Raw genomic sequence first — 24,255 nt, forward strand, 5'->3', positions numbered from 1 at the left:
GTTTTTCTTGGTTTTTGTTCTTCTTATTTATCAGGCTCTCAGTAATCTTAGTTCTCCCTCCCTCAGTGTTCATTTCAGCCTGTGTTTAGTTTCTGTTCCCGTGTCCCACGTTTCATCGTTTCATGTCGAGTCAGCCCTGTCTCTCTGTTTCCTGTGTCTCCCCAGTCAGCCCCGCCTCCCTCGGGCACTCATGTGTGATACAGAGTAATAAACCTGACTACATTTGCTACACTCTCTTTATTACCTGTTACTTTAAAATTCATACACTAATTATGTCTGCCCATCTCTCTAATGTGAAGGTCAAAGGTCAACATCCCAGTGACATAAGAATAATCCCAAAGGGGCAAAGGCAGCGGTTAATTTAGCACATTTAGCATTAAGGGTACAGCAAGGATATACTTTTACTTATTGTGGCAGGGGTGTGGTCTCTGGCCTGCTGCAGTGGAGTGGGCAAATTAGGGAGACGACACCATCAGATCCCGAGCCCTCCATGTGTTAATCAAGAGACGGCTGCTGTGCTACATCCATAAATAATGAATAAATTAGGAGCTAAAGCTGAAAGGACAGTTTATTTGTACCATCTTCACGTGAACACATTCAAGAACATCACAGATGAAGAAACATTAAAAACTTCCACACTACATAAAGCAAGAAAAATAGTTTTTCTTTCAGGTGGTTTCAGAAAAACAGAAACATCAAACATCTCCAAGACTCTCTTTGAAAGAACTAAAAACCTTTGTTCTCATGGTCCAATCATGAGTGAACTCCCCGATGAAGCCTTGTGTGCTAAAACATGTCAGAGTTTTAAAGGTTAAACATGAGTTTCCAAAACGTTTTGCTGGAGAACAATGAACTATTTGACTGAGTTTCAATCATTTACAGACGAGCAAAACCAGGACAGAGAAAAAAGGACAAAACTGACTCAGTAAAACAACAGAAAAGAAGATCCCATGTAGATCTGTATTATGTAGAAGTTCAGCCCAGCAACAAGTTCAGTTCAACACAAGTTTAAATGATTCTATCTGAACTCTGTGGAGCCTGATCTCAAGCTTTTTGAGTCTGACCAGAGGATCTTTCTGTGTCTTCAGATTCACTGTGATCCAGTGATGGGAGTGATTTCAGCCCTGAGTGATCGCGCTGATGTTTGCACAGAGCAGACAATGAGGTGAATGTTTGGGCACATTGGTAACAGTGAAACAGTTTATTAGTAACGTGGGATCGTTTGTGTGCAGAGTATGAACTGAGATTCCTGAAGCTCTTGTCACACTGGTCACAGCTGTAGTTTCCTTCCATGTGTGCACGTTCATGAATGTTACGATTATGTGAATGTGAGAAGCTTCTCTCACAGTGTCTGCACTTGTGTGGTTTCTCTCCTGTGTGGACTCGTTTGTGTGTTTTAAGCTGACCTGCTGTGGTGAAGGATGACCCACACTGATCACAGAGGTGCTTTTTAACCCCACTGTGAATCAGTTCATGTCGTTTTAAATCACTTGGTGTGGTGAAGCTTCTCCCACATTCTTTGCAGTATTTCAGTTTGTCTCCAGTGTGTCTACGTTGATGTACTTTTAGGGTCTTTTGCTGACTGAAAGTTTTTCCACAGAGGTCACAATGAAAGTCTTTCCCACCACCACAGTGATGACAGGGTTGAGAACTGGATCCATCTGTGTTGCTCTGCTTCTAAACAAAGACACAAAGACAGTGTAAGTCAGTCCTTCAACATTTGTATCCTGAACGTCGCCTGAAATAAAGAGCATCTCTGCAGACGTCCAACTACATTTGACTGTTTCAGTTAACACACTCAGTTTACTGGGCTGCAATAACTACAATACTACCACCATAATACTACAGTAATACTAAAATCATAACTGAAAGGAAAATCTGAATAATCACTCAGAGCTGCTTTTCCATGCAGTAGAATTGCTAACATGCTAACACAGTTTAATGAGCAGAGTTGTTCCAAACAGTCAGGCTAAAATGACAAGATAACAATATAAATACATACCTCACAGTAGCTGCACTTGTAGAGTCTCTTTCTGGTGTGGATCTGTTGGTGTCGTCTCAGGTCATGTGGAGATTTAAAAGTCTTCTCACACAGGTCACATTGATAAGGTCTCTCCTCAGTGTGGGTAAACATGTGTCGTTGTAAGTGTGCGTCTGTTGTAAACTCTTTGCCACACTGTTCACAGCAGTACACATTATGTCTGGTGTGAATGCGTAGGTGTTCATTTCGGCTCCCTCTCTGGCTGAAAGTTTTTCCACAGATGTCACAGCTGTATGCCTTAATTCCAGAGTGGGTAAATAGATGACTCTGTAAGTGGCTACTGTGAGTAAAAGCTCTGCCACACTGATCACAGCTGTACGCTTTAACTCCACTGTGGATGAGTTGGTGTTTTTTTAGGGAAACCTTGAAGGAAAAAGACTTTCCACACAAGTCACAGCTGAATGGTCTCTCTCCAGTGTGGATGACCTGATGCTGTTTTAGTGAAGCCTTCAGAGTAAACTCCATCCCACACTCGTCACAGCTGTATGCCTTAATTCCAGAGTGGGTAACTAGATGCCTCTGTAAGCTGCTACTGTGAGTAAAAGCTCTGCCACACTGATCACAGCTGTACGCTTTAACTCCAGTGTGGATGATTTGGTGTTGTTTTAGTGAAGCCCTCACAGTAAAACCCTTCCCACACTCGTCACAGGTGTGTTTTTTCTCTCCCTTTCTTCTGTGAGGTTTGTCGGCCTCCTGAGAGCGCTGACTTCTGGCTCCATGTTGGTCCTGCAGTGACAGAGATACAAACAGAGGCAGTGAGTGAAATGCAGTCGTGGAACAAACTCAACCTTCAAACTCCATTAACACTAGTTTTAAACCTGAAGGTGGAGCGTGGCACCAAACACCTTAAAGGTCTCTTATCCCCACCTGCTGGTAGTTCTAACACATTACATCCAACCTGCTGTTAAAGATAATTCATGACTGTTCAAACACTAAAATCATGCCCATCCCTCCTGATTGCACACACACACACACACACACACACACACACATACACACACACACACACACACACTATTTTATAATTTAGATTATTTTGTTGGTTCCTATTACATATTTCTATAATTTGTATAGATTTATACAGAATTATTCAGTGATAATAAATCCAATGTTTGTTTATTCTAAACCTGTTAGCTTCCACAACAGATGTTGCTCGTCTTCCGTCAAATACTCACATAAAATATTACACAATAAAGTGGATTCAAGATATCCACATAATTTCACTCTTACATCCACAGTGAGGTTTCACAATTGTTCAAATATAAGCAATCAATAATAATAATAATAATAATATTTCTCTGTCAGCCTTCTCGGTTATGAATCGTCTTCTGCTCCTCTGTCATGCAGCGTCCCACAGGGCTCAATTTTAGGGCCACTGCTCTTTTCACTGTATCTATTGCCTCTGGGTTCTATCCTTAGAAGGCATGGGATCTCATTTCATTGTTATGCCGATGACTGCCAACTTTATTTGCCACTAAAACACAAGGATGGCATCTCCATAAAACCTATAACCTTATAAATAAAATTGAATTTAATATATTCGGAGGTAAGTTGATCTATAGTGTTACATCATATTCTATAAGGATGTTATGTGTTTGTAGACTTTCTGCCCAGTTTGACCCATTTAGCAGAAGTCAGCCTGTTTAAGGCTCTGATATCTATTCTGTGTGACTTACAGCAGTTATGACATGGTCTGATTTTCTCACCCAATAAAGGAATATTTCATATATCTGTCACGGTTCTGGGTCCGTTGGACCCAGTATTTTGAGTTCATTGTGTTTTGATTTAAGTTTGCATCAGGGATTGTGTTCTTGTTCTCTCGTCGTGTTATGGTGATGAATATGATGTCTATTATGAGAGTTCCATGTTTCTGTTTATCTGGGTTTAAGATGTGGGTTTAGTTTCATATGTCATTTCCTGTCTGTCTCTCTATGTCGAGCCTGCGTGTGATGTTTTATTGTGAAGGTCTGCGTCTTATGTGAGTGTTCAGTTTTACTTCTGTCTCGTCTTACGGATTATTCCCAGCTGTGTCCACCACCTGTGTGTAATTCCCGTGTTTCTCTGTGTGTATTCAAGTCGTGTCCTCCGTCATTGTAGTTGCTGGTCCGTCTGTGTAACCACCGTGTCTCGCTCGTGTGTTCACCCTGCTGTTAACCATCGTCTGCTTCTGCTCGCCCTGCTTCATGTTCATGTTCTGGTTTCTGCGCTATAGTTTAGCTGTTTCCCTGTATAGTTTAGTTCGAGCTCCATTTGCTGTTTGTCCTCATTTTGTGTTCAATAAACCACCTTCACCTCTCCACTACTGCCTGCGTTTGGATCCCCCTTCATTTCCTCCACATGGCTCCTCTCACTCGCCGTGACAGTACGGACCAGCCACAAGATGGATCCAGCAGCTTTGTCTGGAGAGAGCGACCTCGCACGCATCCGACGCCTGATGGACTGGGTAACCCACACCACCAACGCAAGGGCAAGAGTGGTGGGGTTAAAAGCCATCGAGGCAATCCTGGAAGGAAATCCCTACCTCTGCCAGCTTAAGGGAGTTTCAGGCTTAATCTGCAACCTGCATAAAGCCCGGGGGGTGGTGCGAGCTCGGGAATCCACAGACTTTGTCCAGCAGCAGCGGACTACGGCCGCCCCGGAACAGTCACGTCAGCTTCTCCTGCCGGAAGTTTTGCCCGGCCCGCCGGAGGTTTTGCCCGGTCCGCCGGAGCAGTCGGCAGGGAGGAAGCGACGTTCGCGTCACCGGCGCGGCACCCCACAGCCGGACTTCAGGATGTCAAAACAGTCGGCTGTGGTGGGTGAAGCAGACACTCTTTTTGTTCCTTTTGACACAGATGCTAGATCTATTTCTTCTGGAGCTATTTTTTGTGTCTCCTCTAAACATGATAAGGATTTCTCCGTCTCACCCATGACCATTGCTCCTAAGACTGCCTTTGTTGAGCCGACTTTTTGTGCTAATGACTATGTTCACGCTGTTGTTCCCGTGCCCGGAGTAGCTGTAGAGTTAGTAGTTAGTTAGTTAGTTAGTAGAGTAGCAGCTGTAAAGTATTTTGTCTGGTGTCAATTCTATCGTCAGCTACATCGTTATGGCAAATGTTCAAATGTATATGGTGATAAATATCTTTGGTCATATGGTCCTGCTCTGTCTGTCACCTTCTGTGTTGAGCTCATTGTTTCCTCTGTAGTGGCTGAGCTGAGTCCAAGTAGCTGAAAATGTTCCTCTGCTGCTCCGTCAGACTCTCCTCCTCCTGCTGATCAACTGGGACACAAAACAGATCTTTGTTAGGCTCCACACTGCACTGAAGAGTCAAAGTGTCTCATATGTTCATCTGACAAGTAAAAGAACACATTTTTGTTTCCCGAGGTGGGCAACTTGTTGGAAACAAACACAAAAGGTTTGAACACTGATACCTGCCATTGCTGGCATTGAAAGATGCAACGCCAGCAATGTGGATTGTCAAGACTCAAACCAATCATCAAGCAAAGACAACAGGGATCATTTGTTTCTGTTTATTTAGCATTCACAGCATTTGTAGTTGCCTTCTGTGCAGGGGAAGTCCACGCACACTGTGTGGTACCGCCATCCGCAGAAGGTGCATTCAACCTCTGTAAGAGAAACGAGGTTGTCTGAGACTGAAATGTGTTACGACCCGTCTAGGGCCAGGCCATAACATGAGCGAGGCACTCGCTTCCCCCCCCAAGACCCAAGCAGTCACACGCAACAAATCCGTTGGATGTGAAGTGATTTATTTACAAGGTGAATAAAGAGAACCAAAACGGGAGTGTCAACACTTCAGGGTGAGCCAAGGCCAAAACAATAAACAAAACAAACCTACACAAATCCCGCACCCCTGACCTCACCAAAATAAAGTCAAAATAAAGACAGAGTCTGACCTCCTTAACCAACTCAAAAACAGGAGAAAACGGGTGATCAAAATAAACGGCAGCTCACCCCTACCCACTCCACTTCCACAATTTTCGCACGTATACTGCAGCCAGCGGCTACCACAGGACTACTGCTGGGTGATGAGGAGAAATGCGAGGACCTCTCCCGCTGTAGCACTCCAGCCTCCTTTTATTGGGCGGGTCCTCCAGCTGGATCCAATCACACCGGGGCAGTAAGTCCACGCACCAATCGGAACAGGGCCCTGGCACAGCTAAATTAACATAGACAAAAACACAGCACCTGCACAAACAAACACACGGACATACAAGTTCGTAACACCCCCTTCCATAAGAATTAAACAATCCTTCTAGTGTTTAATCCTAGACTACAAAATTGCTCTCGACAGGGCGTCCGCGATGACATTTTCCGTCCCTTTCTTATGCCTAATCTGCAGGTTGAAGTCTTGCAAGAGAAGGGACCAGCGCATAAGTCTCTGATTAGAGTTCTGCATCTGGGAGAGAAAAACCAATGGGTTATGGTCAGTGAACACTTGAACAGGGATAGAGCTGGATCCGATATACACCTCGAAATGCTGTAGGGCTAACAACAAGGCAAGGGCTTCCTTTTCAATGGTACTGTAATTCATCTGATGTTTGTTGAATTTTTTTGAGAAGTAACAAATTGGGCGATCCACGCCGCAATGGTCTTCCTGCATAAGGACAGCTCCTGCACCAACCGCACTAGCGTCAACCTCGAGCTTGAAAGGGGACATGAAATTCGGGGCCGTAAGAACAGGGGAACTGCACAGTAATGCTTTCGCAGACTCGAAAGCAGTCTGACAAACAGGCGTCCACACAAAAGGCTTCTTCGGACTGATCAAATCGGTGAGAGGAACGACGACAGTGGCAAAGTTCTTACAAAACCCTCTATAATAACCACACATTCCTAGAAATCGGCGCAGCGCCCTTCTCGTTTGTGGGACTGGAAACTCAACGATCGCCTGTATTTTCGCGGTCACCGGCAGTATCTGTCCCTGACCCACCTGTTTTCCCAGATATGTGATGGTGGCTCTGCCAAATTCACATTTGGCTAGGTTCAACGTAAGCGAGGCCTCCTGAAAACGGCTGAAAACGAGAGAGAGTGTTTGTAAGTGGTCAGACCAGGTGGATGAGTAAATGACAACATCGTCCAGGTAGGCATTGCAGTTATTCACGCCCGCCAGTACTTTGGCCATAAGGCGCTGGAAAGTAGCGGGTGCATTACGCAACCCAAACGGCATAACCGTATACTGGAGAAAATGGTCCGGTGTAACAAAAGCAGATATTTCAGAGGCTCGGGGAGTTAAAGGTACTTGCCAGTAACCTTTTAACAAATCAAGTTTGGTTACAAACGATGCCGATCCCACTCTATCAATACAATCCTCCATTCTAGGAAGAGGAAATGAATCAGGTTTGGTAACAGCGTTAACTTTCCTGTAATCATTACAAAACCGAGGAGTGTTGTCGGATTTTGGTACTAGCACACACGGCGAACTCCATGCGCTGGCGCTCGGAAAGGCTAAACCGTGTTCTAAGAGATAGTTAACTTCCTTCTGCATTATCGCCCTTTTCACTGGGTTCACTCGGTAAGCATGTTGCTTAATCGGATTATGTCCTTCCACATCAATATCGTGGCACAGGACCGCAGTTTGACGAGGGTGATCAGAAAAAAGTGATAAGTTCTTTTCTATCAGATCAGTGATGTCAGCTCGAGCGGGTTCAGACAGGTGGACTAAATATGTGTCTAAATCATTTAAGATCTCCGAATTTTTCAACCGGCCGCTACCCAGCGCTTCACTTTTCTGGAGTAGCCCGTCATCAGAGGGTTCATAGGGAGAAACAGTACTAGCGGCGCACACTGGAGACGGCGCACCCGAAGGACTCCTCGAGTGAAACGATTTTAACAGATTAATATGACAAACCCTAGACTTTCTCCGGCGGTCTGGGGTCTGGATCACATAGTTGTTGTCACTGAGTTTTTGTTCCACCACATATGGGCCAGCGAACTGAGCTGATAAGCTGGACCCTACCACAGGCAACAACACCAACACTTTCTCTCCCGGCTGAAAACTTCTGCAAACAGCTTTTTTATCATAGCGAGTTTTCATTTTAGCTTGCGTATGTGACAGATTCTCTCGAGCTAACTGACATGCAAGGTGAAGCTTTTCCCGAAGTCCGCTAACATAATCCAGAACATTATGCTGAGTTTCAGAAGTTTCTGACAACCACCTCTCCTTCAGAAGGCGGAGGGGACCGCGGACCACGTGTCCAAACACCAGATCCATCGGACTGAATCCCAAGGATTCCTGAGTGGTTTCTCTGACTGCAAACAACAATAACGGCAGACCCTCATCCCATTCTCTATCCGACCCCGCGCAGAACTTGCGCAGCATAGCTTTGAGGGTTTGATGGAATCTTTCCAGAGCACCTTGACTTTCCGGGTGGTATGGACTGGATTTTACATGTTTTATGTGCAACTCCTCCACGACCTGTGCAAACATTTTTGAGGTGAAATTCGTTCCTTGGTCTGTTTGAACAACCTTTGGAAGCCCGAAAGTAGAGAAGAATTTAAGTAGTGCTTTTAGCACCGGTTTTGCTTTCAGCGTGCGTAGTGGAATTGCCTCTGGGTACCTTGTTGCTGAACACATTATTGTAAGTATGTATTGGTGTCCGGATTTGGTTTTTGGCAGGGGACCCACACAATCCAATATTACTTTTTCAAACGGCTCACCTATTACTGGAATAGGATGTAACGGAGCAGGTGGAATGGGTCTGTTAGGTTTCCCCGCCATCTGACATGTGGTACAGGTACGGCAATATGCCACCACATCAGCTTTCAACCCTGGCCAAAAGAAGTTGCGCAACACCCGATGATATGTTTTGTTCACCCCAAGATGTCCAGCCATGCTGGCATCATGCGCTAAGCTAAGCACCTGCCCTCGATGTGGCTTCGGCACCACCACCTGCGTAGCACCAGGCAAACCACACCGGTCAGAGGACCACCTCCTCATAAGAACTCCATCTTGCAAAAAATAAGAAGTGGGTGATTCACTTCCTGCACTCTTAGCTACAGATAGAAAACAGGGAGCCAGTGATGAGTCATTCTGCTGAGCGGTTATCAATGCATCCCTATTCAATTTCTCATCCAGCTCTGGCATCAGTTTCATCACATCGCTTTTTGTTCTGTCACTCTCACGGCTGGGAGATATTCTCCCGTCTGGCGTCGCCATAAACGTGTCAGCAACATCCATAACGTCATCAAATTTGCGTGACTGCGCACGAGTGATTGCACAAACAGGAAACACATTTAACAAAGGGGCGACAACCTCGGTGACAGAAGAAATAGGCGTTTCCACCACTTCAGGCGGTGGGAAAACTGTCCCACCAGCCAAGTCATTTCCTAAAATAAACGAAACCCCTTTAATCGGCAACTGGGAACTCACCGCAACTTTGACATGCCCCGTTTTCACGGGCGAATGTAAATGGACTTTGTGTAACGGCGCCCGAAGAACGCTCATCTTAATTCCCCAAACCAACACATCCGAATCACAAGCAGTTTTATCTGACAATGGTAGTACACTATCCAACATAAACGACTGATGCGCACCTGTGTCCCGAAGAATAGTAACAGGCACTTTGTCCCCCTCTTCTCCCGTCACAGAAACAAAGCCTTTCGTGATGAACGGTGTAAAACGTGGCTCTATTTCTGCATCCACATGGTGCAAATCACGGGTGAGAGTGGAATGCGATTTAGGCAAAGGGACAACTTTGATGAGACCTACGCCCGCTGGATTTCTAGAGCCTTTGCGCTGCTCTTTCCTCCGGAGCGCAGGACAGGCAGCGATTAGATGTCCGGGTCCGCGACAATAAAAACAGTCGCGATTAACACCATCCTCCTGTCTATCTTTCAGTCCTATCTTTGGTGACTTTATCTTCCTTTCCTGTCCCACCCTAATATTCTGTGAGACAGCGGCTGAAAATATAGTTTTGTGGGTGAGAGTAAACTCATCAGCCATCACTGCCGCTTTAGCAAGTGAGGTCACCTTTTGCTCATTCAGATAAATAACTACTTGGTCCGGCAAACATTTTTTGAATTCCTCTAACAAAAGAAGCTCTTTCAGCCCCTCGAAATCCTGTGCTTTACTGGCCTGCAACCATCGTTCAAACAGGCGACTTTTCTCACGGGCAAACTCCACAAATGTCTGATTGGCGGTTTTTTCACACTTCCTAAATTTTTGACGGTAGGCTTCTGGGACGAGCTCATATGCCTGCAACACAGTCTTCTTCATGACGTCATAATCCAGGCTATCTTCAATTGATAAACTGCTACACACCTCCTGGGCTTTGCCAACCAATTTGCATTGTAACAGCAGCGGCCAAAATTCCTTCAGCCAACTTAACGCGGCCGCTATACGCTCAAAAGCGTTAAAATAGGAATCCACTTCGGCCTCACGAAACGGGGGAACCAGTTTAACGTGTTTGGTGATGTCAAAACCTGTCGGGACCGCGGTGGACGTACTAGGATGACTAGAGGCAGATGTGGAGGGCTTTCGCTCCAGCTCCAAAGCTCTGACACGGAGGTGCATTGCTTGTACCTCAAGCTCTTTAGCACGGGCTTCCACCTCCCTAATACGGAGGGTCAAACGGAGATCTTCCGTAGACCGCCCCGCCAGGGGTTCCCCGGCCGTACCAGACTCAGCTGCTTCAGGCTTCGCCCCAGCAGCATCAGGGTCCGCCTCGGCTGTGTCAGAGCCCGCCTCAGCCGCATCAGAGTCCGCCTCGGCTGGTAGCACGTTAACAGGCCCTTTGGCATCCGACCCCGGCTCAGCCTCCGGAGCCACCTTCACACCCCCGCCATCAGGCTGCTCTACAGCTGCCTGCGGGGCAGGAAGAACGCCTCGCTCCACCAACTCTGCACACAAAGCGTCCCTAACCACCGCTTTGCGGGCACCATAGGACACTTGAACGTCATAACAACTAGCAATGATAAGCAAATCCGCTTTCCTGCACTTCACAATTCTATCCCACGAAGGCGAAGTAACAAAATCATCCAAAGAAAACTCCATAATTCCACACACCTACCACCCCCACACCCAAGAAAACCGCCAACAGACCAAACACACGCAAAAACCCACAGAAAAAGGCAGAGGACGAGCCCCCAATTCATGTTACGATCCGTCTAGGGCCAGGCCATAACATGAGCGAGGCACTCGCTTCCCCCCCCAAGACCCAAGCAGTCACACGCAACAAATCCGTTGGATGTGAAGTGATTTATTTACAAGGTGAATAAAGAGAACCAAAACGGGAGTGTCAACACTTCAGGGTGAGCCAAGGCCAAAACAATAAACAAAACAAACCTACACAAATCCCGCACCCCTGACCTCACCAAAATAAAGTCAAAATAAAGACAGAGTCTGACCTCCTTAACCAACTCAAAAACAGGAGAAAACGGGTGATCAAAATAAACGGCAGCTCACCCCTACCCACTCCACTTCCACAATTTTCGCACGTATACTGCAGCCAGCGGCTACCACAGGACTACTGCTGGGTGATGAGGAGAAATGCGAGGACCTCTCCCGCTGTAGCACTCCAGCCTCCTTTTATTGGGCGGGTCCTCCAGCTGGATCCAATCACACCGGGGCAGTAAGTCCACGCACCAATCGGAACAGGGCCCTGGCACAGCTAAATTAACATAGACAAAAACACAGCACCTGCACAAACAAACACACGGACATACAAGTTCGTAACAAATGATATTCACTAAAGAAGTGGTGATTTGTAAAACTTCACATTTTGATCCGGGACGTACTCTGCATGAAAACAAGCGCTCACTCTTCCTGCTCAACAAATGACAAGGGCGGAGCCTTATACCACGTGATACAGAAGCTGTGCCGTGTGATGCTAAAATTAGCAGGGAAAAAACAACGGAGAGCACGTCAGGGATGACGAGAAAGTGACAGGAGAAAATCTGTCCCGGTCAACCACCCAAACATCAATAACGGGAACCTTATACAGCGCTTCCCTATACACGTCGAACTCCCGCAGGCACAAAGACATCACGGAGGCTATCACTTATCACCTGACCAAAGATATGGCTCCATCAACACTGTGCAAAACGAGGGATTTAGGAAAACGATCAACACCCTAGACAAACGCTACACAGTGCCGTCCCGCAACTATTTTTCTATTGTTGCACTACCTGCTCTGTACACGCAGCGTCGAGCAACGGTGGAGACGGAATTTCAAGCAGGACAACATTTTGCTGCAACAACAAAACGTGAGACATTTGTTGTTTTATGTTTATTTATTGTTATGAGAGAATCATGATCTCAATTCTAAGCCAAAAAATGGTGATTCTCATTTTATGCAAAATCGTGCAGCCCTAACATTAACACAAAACTATTGTTTCACCAGAGAAACACACATGAAGAGAGAGAGAGAGACAATAACAGCTACCAAACAGTCGTCATAATTCGTCACACAATGAGAAAAGGACAAATCAACAAGTAACAATGACTAATTAATATTAAAATCTGTAACATAATGTATTGTTTGGAGTTTAGTCTGATTGGTTCAGGATGACCTGCCATTATCCAATCACACGTCTGCTTACCTGCATCTTTTCTCTTTTTTCTAACCTGAGCACCTGATGGCTTTGAACTTTTGTTGTCCATCTTCCATTGGTTTGAATTTTGCGCTGCAGTACAAACACAAATCCCCCAACCCGAGGATCAGCACAATTAACCTAACAGACCTACACCTTAGTTCACAGATTCACTTTGTCTAAGGTTGATTTCTGGGATTTCACACAACCCAGGATTCAGATCGTGAATCCATGATGGGCTTGGATTTACATCATTATAAATGAAATGCGCTCTACTTGGAAGCAGCCGGCCCCGCCCCTTTTGACGGGTTGTGTGAGACTTTAAATCATCAAACTGTAAATTATAAATTTAAATTGTTATTGATCCTTTACCCCAAGTCCTAAAGTGTAGATTTATTTTCTTACTCTTCTTATATTTATTGTTTGTTTACTTGCACCGCTGTAACTGCAGCCTCGTCGTCTCGTCTCTCTATATGCTGGACTGTCTGTAGCGGAGATGACAATAAAGTTTACTTTGACTTCAGCAGCGCGCAGGCGCACCGAGGGCTCTCGCGCTCACTTTATAGAATTTAGAAAAAACATCGGTGCAAATTATAAGTCTGTATCATAATATCTGTTTGTTGTTTTTATTTTGTTTTGCGAGTTGTTATTAGATGCCGCTCCAGCCAGCCAGAGACTCCCCGCCCTCTCCTCCCTGTGCCGCCAGCAGCAGGCGCACCTCGCAAATGGAGGGCGCCCTTACTCCCAGCAAATGGCTGACAGAAAACCGATCGGTGCCTACGAATTTCCCAATATGCGCTGGCATGACGTCGGGGAAGCATGGGTACGACCGATTATTTTATTTTTTTCTTGCCCGTGATGCCCCCCCCCACCACGATGCATTCTATTGGTTTGCACACTTACACACACCCAGCTGTGGTTTCCGGTTTTGCTGGACTCTGGAGAGCCCCGCCTTTAACGCTCTTCTCTCACAGAGAGCAACAGAAAACTTGGAAAAACTCCAGATTGACTGAACTCAGTTCAAAGTTACCTTGACACCTTTAGATGTGAGAGGTAGTGATGGTCCGCTTGAAGCTGACGCTCCGGTGCGTGTGTCAGAAAGATCAACGCGCTGCTTCAAAAGCACCGTGTCAAGGCTTGATTCGTTTGGCCAGAGTCACGTGATCAGTGACGTCTGAAGCTTCGTTTAGAACGTACCTTTTTTTAAATCGAACTTTATTGAAACACAATGAGTATACAACATACAAACAGATGAAGTTTACAAAAGAACAGAACATGAACATACAGAACCAGGAGTAAAAAAATGATGATATGAGTAGGTGAAAAAAATCAACATATAAATATTGTTCTGAGAGGCTTTTTGTTGGTTGAGTCTGAAATTGATTGTATGTACAATTCATATCCTTATAAAAAGGCAGAAATATGGTGTTTTATTAATAAACTTACATTTATGGATATAAAATAGCTAAAAGTATTAACAATTTTTTTATAAAAAAACATTTATCATTCTTCCTGGGGACCTTAAAGAAAAAGAATAAAACATTTTCCCATCGTAAAGAAAACTCCCTTAAAATATGGACAATAACAAAACTGCTAAATTCTTCCAGAATCTCTGTGTAGAGGAACCAAAAGAGATGTGCCACAGTTTCTGGATGATCCCCACAGAAAGTTCAATTAGTATTTATGTCTCTTTTAAATGTTACCATATAGTGACTGGCTGGGTAACATTTATGAAGAATTTTATATGAGATTTCCTTCACCTTGTTCACAATTAGATATTTATGGGATCATCCAGACTGTCTTCCAGGTGATATCTGGAACATGTCGGTTCCAGTAAGATATTCTATATATGGGAGAGACATGATATCTTCTTGGAATAAACTACGTATTCTCTTATTGCTGTTACCAAGTTCCTGTGAAAAGCAGATTTTTCCCACTGCTGACTCAGCTGGATCAGGGAGAGTGACTGAGGCAGATATTGAGCTGTCAGTGTTTTTATATAACATTAAAGTCCCTGAGGGTATGGCACCAAGCACCATTGAGAATTCCCCAACACAGCATCTTGACTTTTGGTCTTTGGATATTAACAGTCCTGGATATGTGACTTCTTGTTTAACAGAAATGTTACAGAGAGCATTTGCAGTGCAGCCTTTAATTGCTAGTAATTCACATTTTTTTAGATTTCGACAAAAATCAAATGCCTCAGAGAAATCACTAATAACACTAAGGGCTGGACGGATTTGATTTGCATTCTTCAAGAAGAGTGTGGTGTCATCAGCTAGCTGGCTGATGATGAGCTCCTTATCAGCTGTGCTGATTCCTTGTATAACAGGTCAAATCTCGGGGTGGAGTCTTAATCATTTTAATTGAGCTATTGCCATTCGTGTACAAGGTTTTGATAGCTTTACAGAAAAATGCCAAATTTTTCCAAAGAGTGGAAAATAAATTGATGTTCAATTGTATCAAAAGCCTTTTAAAAATCCAGGAAGAGAATGAAGCTATAGTCAGATACCAAATCAGAGTAATCAAGTAGATCTAAAACCAGTCTCATGTTCTTAGAAAGGTGTCTGTTTCTCATAAAGCCTGATTGTGTCTCATCGATAATTGTGTCCAAGAACTCTTTCATTCTGTTAGCAAGTACTAAAGCCATAATCTCATAGTCATCATTGAGCAGACAGATGGGTCTCCAATTATCAATAAGAAGTAAGTCTTTGTTTGGCTTTGGAATAAGTGTTATGAGACCCTGAGTAAGAGTAGGAGGGAGGATGTTATTCTCTACACTTCCTATGAAAAGCTGCAGTAAGAACGGAGCCAGGAGATTAGAAAATGATTCATAAAACTCTGCAGTTAAACCATCTGTGCCGGGAGATTTGTTGGCCTTAAGTGCAGAAATAGGATTACAAACATCCTCCACAGTCAGAGGGCTGTCACAGTGACTTCTATCTTCCACAACAATAGTTTTTAGGTTTTTAATATTATTGAGAAACAGCGTTGAGACATATATATATATATTCTACTTTTCTAAATGATTGACTATTTCAATGGAGAACCTAAATGACACGGACCCGTGTTTGTTATTACATATCTCTATTTTGAATGTGACAAGTCTATCATTGCCTGTTATTCATAGGTATTAACAGAGTTTTTGGCCTTTTTTTCCATCTATAAAAGCTAATTGACTCTTTACAGCCTGCTATGGTTAATAATAACATGTTCAGTCATGAGTGAAATCAAAGCTTTTCTTCACTTTAGCATTTAACATTCCCAACAATATAATGTGATACCTTAATTAAAACACAGCTAATAAAACACAATTTTCTTAATGCAAACATCAGTGACTCAACATTAGCAACCAAAGGGTTCAGTCTGCAGCTCACACTCATGTGAAGCTACAACCTCCCCCTTTAGTCTCTGTCATCCTTCTGCTCCTGCACAAACAAAGCAAGACAAAACCTCCACCCTTCTTCTACAGGCTGGGTGAATTGTTGTGGACATTCACTAATCCTAAAGTCGGCACCGTTTTTGTCTCAGTATCAAGTCAGTTAAACTTTTAGTCGTCAGTCCGTCACAGTCCAGTCACATGCATACATCCACACACATTCATACCAGATATTGCTGATAATGGAGTCTCACGCGCAGCCTATTCGAGCCTCCATCACCAGCAAGATGACGTCATCATTTTAAAGGAAAACAGCTCCTTGTTTTTGGACTGGATTGACTCGCTGCAATCCTTTTAGGCTCAGGACTTCTCATGTGATCAATGTCACATATAAGTGAATTTCTCCCAAGCCCATTATAATCATGGAGAAAAACACTTTGCCACTGTTTCCAGTAAGAATATTTTATAGCGCTTTAAAGTTCAACCTCTCAGGTCTGGATTAAAGAGCTGATTTGTTAAATCAGGAACTCACAAAATACCAAAATATCACCACCGGTGGATCACACCTCTCAGATGTTCTTATCTCAGTGCACTGTAACAAAAGCACAAACAAACGCAACCAATAAAATACTAATAAAGTAACAAATACTGGGGCCCATTGCAAACATGTCCAAGCATAAAACCATCTTTCTCTCTCTTAGAGAAAGAAAACAATCCAAACCTCACTGATAAAATCAACCTAGTGTCAAGCAAAACCCAAAAATCAACCAAAACTTCACCAGAAAGTTTTCCTCCCTCCCGGGACAATATTGTGCAGGAATACAGGCACCGTAACTCCTTTTGCACTGACAAAAACATGTTGGATTTACTTGATTCAATAGTGGACACTGGTTGCACACAAAGGTTTTGCTTTGGCAGAAACTTAAACAACTGAGTTAAATCAACACAACCTTTTCATATTCAGTAAAGCTGCATGTTGTGTTCATAAAACACGATTGAAACATGTTCAGATGGAGTAAGTTGAGCTCCTGGAACATTTTAATCCTTCAATTGAAATTGAATGGGTCTACAACAACTACCGTCCTCCTATCTCTATCCTGGTTGCAGCAGGGCTGGGAAATAACCCTGAAGTGATAGGTTACCAGGCAGGGTACACCCTGGACAGCTCACCAGTCTATCAGATAGAAACACACAGCCGTTTACATTCATGGATAATTTAGCCCAGGACCTTCTTACTGTGGAGCAACAGCACTAACCAGCATGCCAACAATGGAGGAAATACAGGAAAGCTATGATTTCCTGTATTTGAGGCAGAATTCTTTTGTTCTTGCCCTTGACAGGTTAATCCACAATAAATAGCAACAGCATGCATGTGGTGTGTGTGTCGTTGTCTGCCTCTTATAACTCCAGTGATTTTCCTGTAGTTTGAAATCTTATGCGGTGTTGACACAATAATTTGTTGTAAACCAGGAAATTCCCAACTGTGGTAGAAAGCACAGCTTAGCCTTAGCAAATGTTCAAAGAAAAGTCGTCACTTCCTGATTTCTGCTTCACTGATAAATATTGTCACACTGGGGTTTTTGCAAATGATATCAGTGAGCACTGTGTGGCAGCTGGAGTCAGACAACTGAAGCTCCCACAATCAAGACCACAAACAGCTTTCAAAGGAGATTTGAAGCTTTTCTGGCAGCAAGCTTCATGATTTATGGGACTGGAACTGGAACAGAAACTACCTGATCACCAATGGTGAGCTGGCATGGAATTATTTTTATGACATTTTATCAAAGTTATAAATAAGCATGCCCATTAACACATAGTGAGTGAGCATGTTGTCTTCCCACGCAGTGAACAGCGGACGCTAATGTTTTTGTCACTTTTTACAGAGTCAAACTCAAAGTAAGGTCAGTGCTTCCACGCTTTAAACGCTGCACGCTCACACTCTCTCCACACTCGATAGATTATCCATTGTTCATCTGCACACAGCTGCGGTTTTAGTAACACAGTAACGCAGCGTGCTTACGGGAAAGTAACAGTAATCTAATTACCTTTTTTGCAATAGTAATCCCTCACTTTACTCGTTTCTTGAAAAAAGTAATCGGATTACTGCCCATCTCTGGTTGGAGCTGTGCACTTGTGGGTTCCACCTTGTGTACACGTTTATCTTTGCTGTGTGTACTTGTACCTCTGAGTGGAAGCTGAACTCTTGAGTTCGAGTATCGAAGCATCAGCTGTGACGTTAAAGTCCAAACAGCTCGTTCATTTGACGTGCAAATGAACGAAGGTAACGCCGTTTTCATGTGGATGTGTCACTGAGACACTTTCCACATCCACAGCTCACAAAATGGGAAAACTATAGAAGTATAACAATGAAGAAGTTACTATGTTACGGGTCCCAAGGATGAAGACCTCGATGACAAATATGTTACCTGTAAAAGCAGGTGAAGAGCAGAGTAAGGAAGACACGATGCGTCTCTGCTTTCCTCCAGAACGTGTCTGAGTCTGATTTATTTCACACAAATAAATGCTATAAAACACTAAACATGAGCTTTCAATATACTGTTCAGCTGGTTCCTCGTTCACATCAATTACATTTACTTATTTCACAACATCAGTGAAATATACTCTTTTTAACTGGTTCAGTTTCTCAAGTTCACACTTCTTTCCATAACAGCTACATCCTTTTATCATATCAATAAACACATCACATTGTCTTCTGCAGTGTCTTACTGGCTAAACAGTTCTATTCAATAACAGCATTGGTAAATACATTACATTTGTTCCCTCCAGTAATTTACTGGCAAAATCACTATTTAGTGCATCATGAAACACAGCTTGTTGAATCAACCCATGAATGCCTCTGTTAGCTACACAGAGTTGCTCAGAGTGCTTGTGTTACACTAGCTAATCTACTCAGTCACTTTAACAGAACTATTAACATTCACATCTCACAGAACTGATTTGATTGGAGCATTACAACACGTTTGCACAGAGCATAGGAGCGCACTGACTCTGCTTCACGAGCGCTCCACCTAACGAGCGGGCTCGCGGTGCGGTCGCGCGGGACACTCCTCTGGTTTTCTCCCGTGTTTACATATAAATAACTTTGGCGGACCGCCTTAACTCTCCCGTTCACATTAACGTGGGTAAACATGGTGACAATAAACAACATTTTCGGTGCGAGCACCGTGTACCGACCTGTAAAAGCAGGTGAAGAGCAGAGTAAGGAAGACACGATGCGTCTCTGCTTTCCTCCAGAACGTGTCTGAGGAAGCAGCGGAAGGTGGGCTCCACTTACTGCACCCCGAAACCCCGGAGCAAGCACCAAAGTTCCGCCCTCACTGCTTTCTAACATAAAATGAATCCCTGTTACATGGATTTTCTATCCTCTTAAAGAAACTGAAAATAAATACATATAGCAATGAAAAATGTCCCGTTACATGAGTGTTTTACACAAAATAATATTCATGTGGTCATTCCCTCACAGGGGTGCCACAACTACACTGCTGTTTTGACAGAGACACAGTGTGTTTATCTAACTTGGCTGAAGCCAAAGTTCTCCAGACAAATTCAGTCTGTTTCTGCCAAGTGTGAACTCACTGGATGAGCGCCAGATACACAGAATCAAAAAGGGATAAATTACTTTTCTTATGTCATGTTCCCGTCACAAACTGGCTCAAGGAGAGGGGAAGCAGGAGTCCACAGATGAAATGTTCCTATAAATAAAGTGGAATTTATTCAAACTTTACCAAAACTTCAACACATCAAATACAAGCAGTTCAGCAGGGAGTGGATGTGTGTTGCATGTGCCAGGTGGATGCAGAGAGAGGCCAGGGCCACGTTCAAACCTGAACACGCTGCACAGTGTTTTGTTCCATTTGTTAGGGATGAATGAAATGCTTCCTTGAAAGGATGTGTGCAGTCACCAGTGGGCGTGGAAGCATGTGCGCCCTCATTTGGTGGGTGTGCAAGAAAAGTCATCCTGTCACACAGCAATGCCTACATAAATCACACCACTCTGCTTAAAATAATAATGTTTAGTGAAGCAGGTGAAGCAAAGGGCTGCTTTTAATAGGCTGGGAGACCCAGGTGTGCTGCTTTAGCTGCTGAGCCTCTTATGACAGAACAGCGGAGAGTGGTAAGAAGGGAGGAGGGGGTCTGGCTGTGTTTGTGAACGATAGATGGTGTAACTCTGGGCATTTCTCTATCAAAGAGACGCTATGCTGTAAGGACATTGAGCTGCTAGCGGTTAGCATGAGACCGTACTATCTACCACGAGAGTTTACACACGTGATTATGATAGCTGTGTATGTCCCGCCCTCTGCTAACGCTGCAGCAGCCTGTGAGGTCCTGCACACTGTAAACAGCAGACTCCAAACACAGCACCCTCAGGCCCTTTTCCTGATCTCTGGGGACTTTAAAGATGATGTAACCATTTAATTATGGTTACATAATTAATTGTGTAATTAATTATGCAAAATGCAAAACGCTCAGCTGTGTCTCCAGTCAAAGCTCTGTAACTTCAGAGGTGATGTTCATATGTTGACTAATGGTTTTCTTTCATTTTTGATGTACTGCAGAATATTTGTATAAAATCCAGGCCAGGAAAATCTCCTTCATGTGTTTCTGTGTTTTGTCTTCAGCTACGTTGACACAAAGGCCTCTGCTGTGACGCTCACACCTTTGATAAAGTCTGGAGAGTGTCAGCTTCCTGTTTATAGATACAAAAATATGTAATGTTGTGAACTCTGGCCGCAGCGGCGCAAGAAAAAGGAGAATTACGGGAAGCACTCACAACAGGTAAAATCAAAATAACAAAGTAAAGTACGATAAAATAAAAACCAACAAAAGAACAACACAATATACTTCCCCGTACTGTTACTGCTAACCTCTGTTAACCTAGTAACTCTTACCTTCTAACTGACAGCTGGTCAATAAACGAGCTCCATAAACGCTCCATATTCACCTTTACATGGAATATAAAGGGAAAAGAAGAAACACAGTGCTGTGTCAGCGTTAGACATATAGATATATCCTTGCTTTTAATACATTTGAAGGTGGGTGGGAGAGGTGCTTCTCCGCGTAGTCTACGGTCTCTTTGGGATCGGTAAAGCTTTTCCTCACATCACCATGGGTCACTAACAGCTTTGCAGGGTATAGCAGTCTGTACCTGACGCCGGTCATCCCACGTAGTCTTCCTCTCATATTTGCAAATGCGGCTCTGCGTTTCCAACAGAGGGAGGGAAATCTGGGAGGATGTTTATTTTAAAAACCCTTATACATCAGGTTCTTGTTCTCTGCAGCTTTCAGCAGAATTTCCTCACCAATGTGGTAGTAGTGCAATCTCAAGATGATGGGCCGAGGAAGATGACTTTGTTTGGGACGCTGGCGATTCACTCTATGTGCTCGATCGATGAGTGGCTTCTCCTCGAGAGATAGCGCCTCCGCCAACAGGTGTGAACCAACTCAGTCATCTTGGGTCCCTCTGTGCCTTCTGGTATTCCTGCAGTTCTTAAATTATTCCTCCTGGAGTGCCTCAAGAGCTCCACATCTCTCATCTAACTTCTTTACCTCCGCAGACAAACGCTCCACAGTGGCCTGGAGAGTGGCGATGGTGTCAGAGTGGTTCGAGGCACAGTCCTGCAGTTCAGTCAAAGTGTTATCATGCCTGGCCACGTTGCTTTTTATGTCCGAGGGCTGGATGCTCTGGTTCAAGGATGATATCTCGCCTCCTATGGTGGTAGAAATCTCTAATATGCAAGTGTCCAGTGCTAGTTAGTTAGTTCTAGTTCTAGTGGTTAGTGGGGCTTTATTTGATGATTCTAGTGTGTGTTACATTGTTGTCATATTGTTGAGTCGCAGAGCTGTACAGTGTTACAGTTTCTGTAGAGTCTGGTATAAGGAACTCAGATCCCTCTGTGAATAATGTTCACTGAAACTGATCTGTAGTTAATGAACTAGTCAGGATTTACACTAGAGAATGTTTCTGCCATTACATGGCCTGTATTTGTAGAGCGCTTTACTTGTCCCTAAGGACCCCAAAGTGCTTTTTTGCCCAAGGACACAACGACCGAGACTGTCCAAGCTGGGGCTCGAACCGGCAACCTTCCGATTACAAGACGAGCTGCCAACTCTTGAGCCACGATCGGCCCACATATTGTTGTCTTTTGTTGCAGACACCAAGTGTTGAGATCCTGTCTCAACCTCCTACATTCTTCCAGCAGGTTACACATTATTTTTTGTATTTGGAATCAAATATATGTGTCAGTTGGGCCTAGTGCAGGGGTCAGCAACCTTTAACACCCAAAGAGCCTTTTGGACCCGGTTTCCACGCAAAGGGTCAGGGTTCGGGAAAACACTGGGAGCCGCAAATACTTTGTGACATCTAAAATGAAGATAACACTGTGTATATTGTTTTTACCTTTATGCTTTGTGTGAACAACTACAGTGTGTTGCTTATGAAATCCATGAAGTGCTACAGAGAAAATTACATTTGATTTATGTAATGAACACATTTTGAGCTCTTAAAGAAATATAACAAAGGAAAGCTGAACTACAATGATCCATGTAGCAAACACAAACTGTTATATCGCCTTTGGGCTTTTGGAGCCTTGACCTGACTTTTAAAAAAAGCGCGTTCATGCAAACATCGTCAGGTCTGCCGTGATATCTTTACAACGGGACTTCTGCTCCTGAACCTCTGCGCACAGCGTCTGCAGGTAAGGTAACTTTATTTATACCCAAAGGCAAGGTAAATTTGCTTTACAGAAAAATGACAGCATTTGACATCCCTTTAAAAACACACATACCTAGTAAATATATAAAACTCACTGTGACACATACTTTAATATTTCGAATCAAAAACAGTTCTTATTTAATTCAGTGACAGCAACGGGGACAAAGCTGTTTTTATAACGCTTTGTCCTGCATCTCGGAAATAGAAACCTCCGTCCTGAGGGAAGAAGCTGAAATTCACCCCTTAGAGGATGGGAACCATTTTTAAGGATCGATAAAGCCATCCTCTGTACCTGCTCAGAGTACAGGGAGGCTAAACAAGACTGTGGCTCACCTATCAGACGACTGGACCATCTCACTATCTGATTCAGAGAGTTTTTCTCTGTGACAGAGGTCTGACCGAACCATGCCACCAAACAAAAGGATAAAACAGACTCAATAAAAGAACGATAAAACAAAGTTAAAATTTTTTGGTTAATGTGGAAATGAACAAGTTTCCTAAGGCAATAAAGGTGCTGGTGACCCTTTTTACAAACTGATTTGCAATTTTGATCAAAGTTCAGTTTTTCATTGATTATGGTCCCAAGATATTTATATGATTGTACTTGCTCTATTTTCTGACCTTTAATTAAAGTGACTCCGTGCCCATTTTGTTGTTTCCTAAAATCAACAACCATGTCTTTTGTTTTAGATATGTTCAGCTGGAGTTAAGACTCCTCCCACCACTGAACAAAGTCATCAATGACTGGGCCGTGGTTAGTTTCACCCTCTTTCAGTAAGCTGACAATAACAGAGTCATCTGCATATTTAATAATGACCCTGTTTTCATGTCTGCCCTGACACATGTTTGTATAGAGAGTGAATAATAAGGGCGATAGGACGCAGCCTTGAGGAGAACCTGTGGAGGAGAACACTGGGTCAGACAGAACCCCATTTATTCTCACTCTTTGTGACCTGTCAGTTAGAAAATCTAAAATCCAGCCCACCAGGTTTTTCCTGATTTCAAACTGTTCTAAAAGTCTTTTAATTAAAATATGGGGCTGTGTTGTATTAAAAGCCAAAGAAAAATCAATGAAAAGAAGTCTTGCAAAAGTCCCTTTACTCTCTACATGTTTAAGAATCAGATTTATTAAAGTCAAAAGTGCGTCCTCCACTCCTCTGTTGGGCCTGTATGCAAACTGCATTGGATCCAGCTGACCTTCAGTCTCTTCATAATCACATTTCTGAGGATTTTTTCAAAGACTTTCATGACAACTGAAGTGAGGCAACAGGCCTGAAGTCGTTTAGATTTAGGGACAGGAACCACGACTGCTTCTTTGCAAAGAGAGGGCACATGTTGTGTTTGCAAGGATTTGTTAAAAATAACCTGAAATATAGGACTGAGTTCATCAGCACAAGATTTAATTAGGCGGCCACTAATATTATCAGGACCTGGCTCTTGTTCACATTGACTGTATGAAAGGCCTTTTTAACATCGCTGAGTTCAATGATAAAGTGCTGAGTATCTCTCAGTTTCTGTTTCAGTTCCCAAATATCCTCGCTGAAATCAGAAGAACTAAAACGAGCAGAAAACAT

At 43.6% G+C, this 24,255-nt stretch overlaps 1 protein-coding gene across 1 annotated transcript; it reads right to left on the reverse strand.

The window, feature by feature from the left end:
- Nucleotides 1-550: 550 nt before the first annotated feature.
- LOC146672689 (uncharacterized) lies at nucleotides 551-18,446 on the reverse strand. Its single transcript, XM_085387841.1, has 4 exons — nucleotides 18,375-18,446; nucleotides 5,195-5,300; nucleotides 2,003-2,767; nucleotides 551-1,677 (listed from the first exon to the last, which is right to left on the reverse strand). The coding sequence occupies exons 2-4, from the start codon at nucleotides 5,210-5,212 to the stop codon at nucleotides 1,045-1,047; spliced, it is 1,416 nt and encodes a 471-aa protein (XP_085243967.1). The 5' UTR covers nucleotides 5,213-5,300; nucleotides 18,375-18,446; the 3' UTR covers nucleotides 551-1,044.
- Between the last annotated feature and the right edge of the window lie 5,809 nt (nucleotides 18,447-24,255).

This window comes from Rhamphochromis longiceps, linkage group LG3 (assembly GCF_057381845.1).
Source record: "Rhamphochromis longiceps isolate RC_006_pf linkage group LG3, R_longiceps_female_GT1.1, whole genome shotgun sequence".
Taxonomy (NCBI): Eukaryota; Metazoa; Chordata; class Actinopteri; order Cichliformes; family Cichlidae; genus Rhamphochromis; species Rhamphochromis longiceps.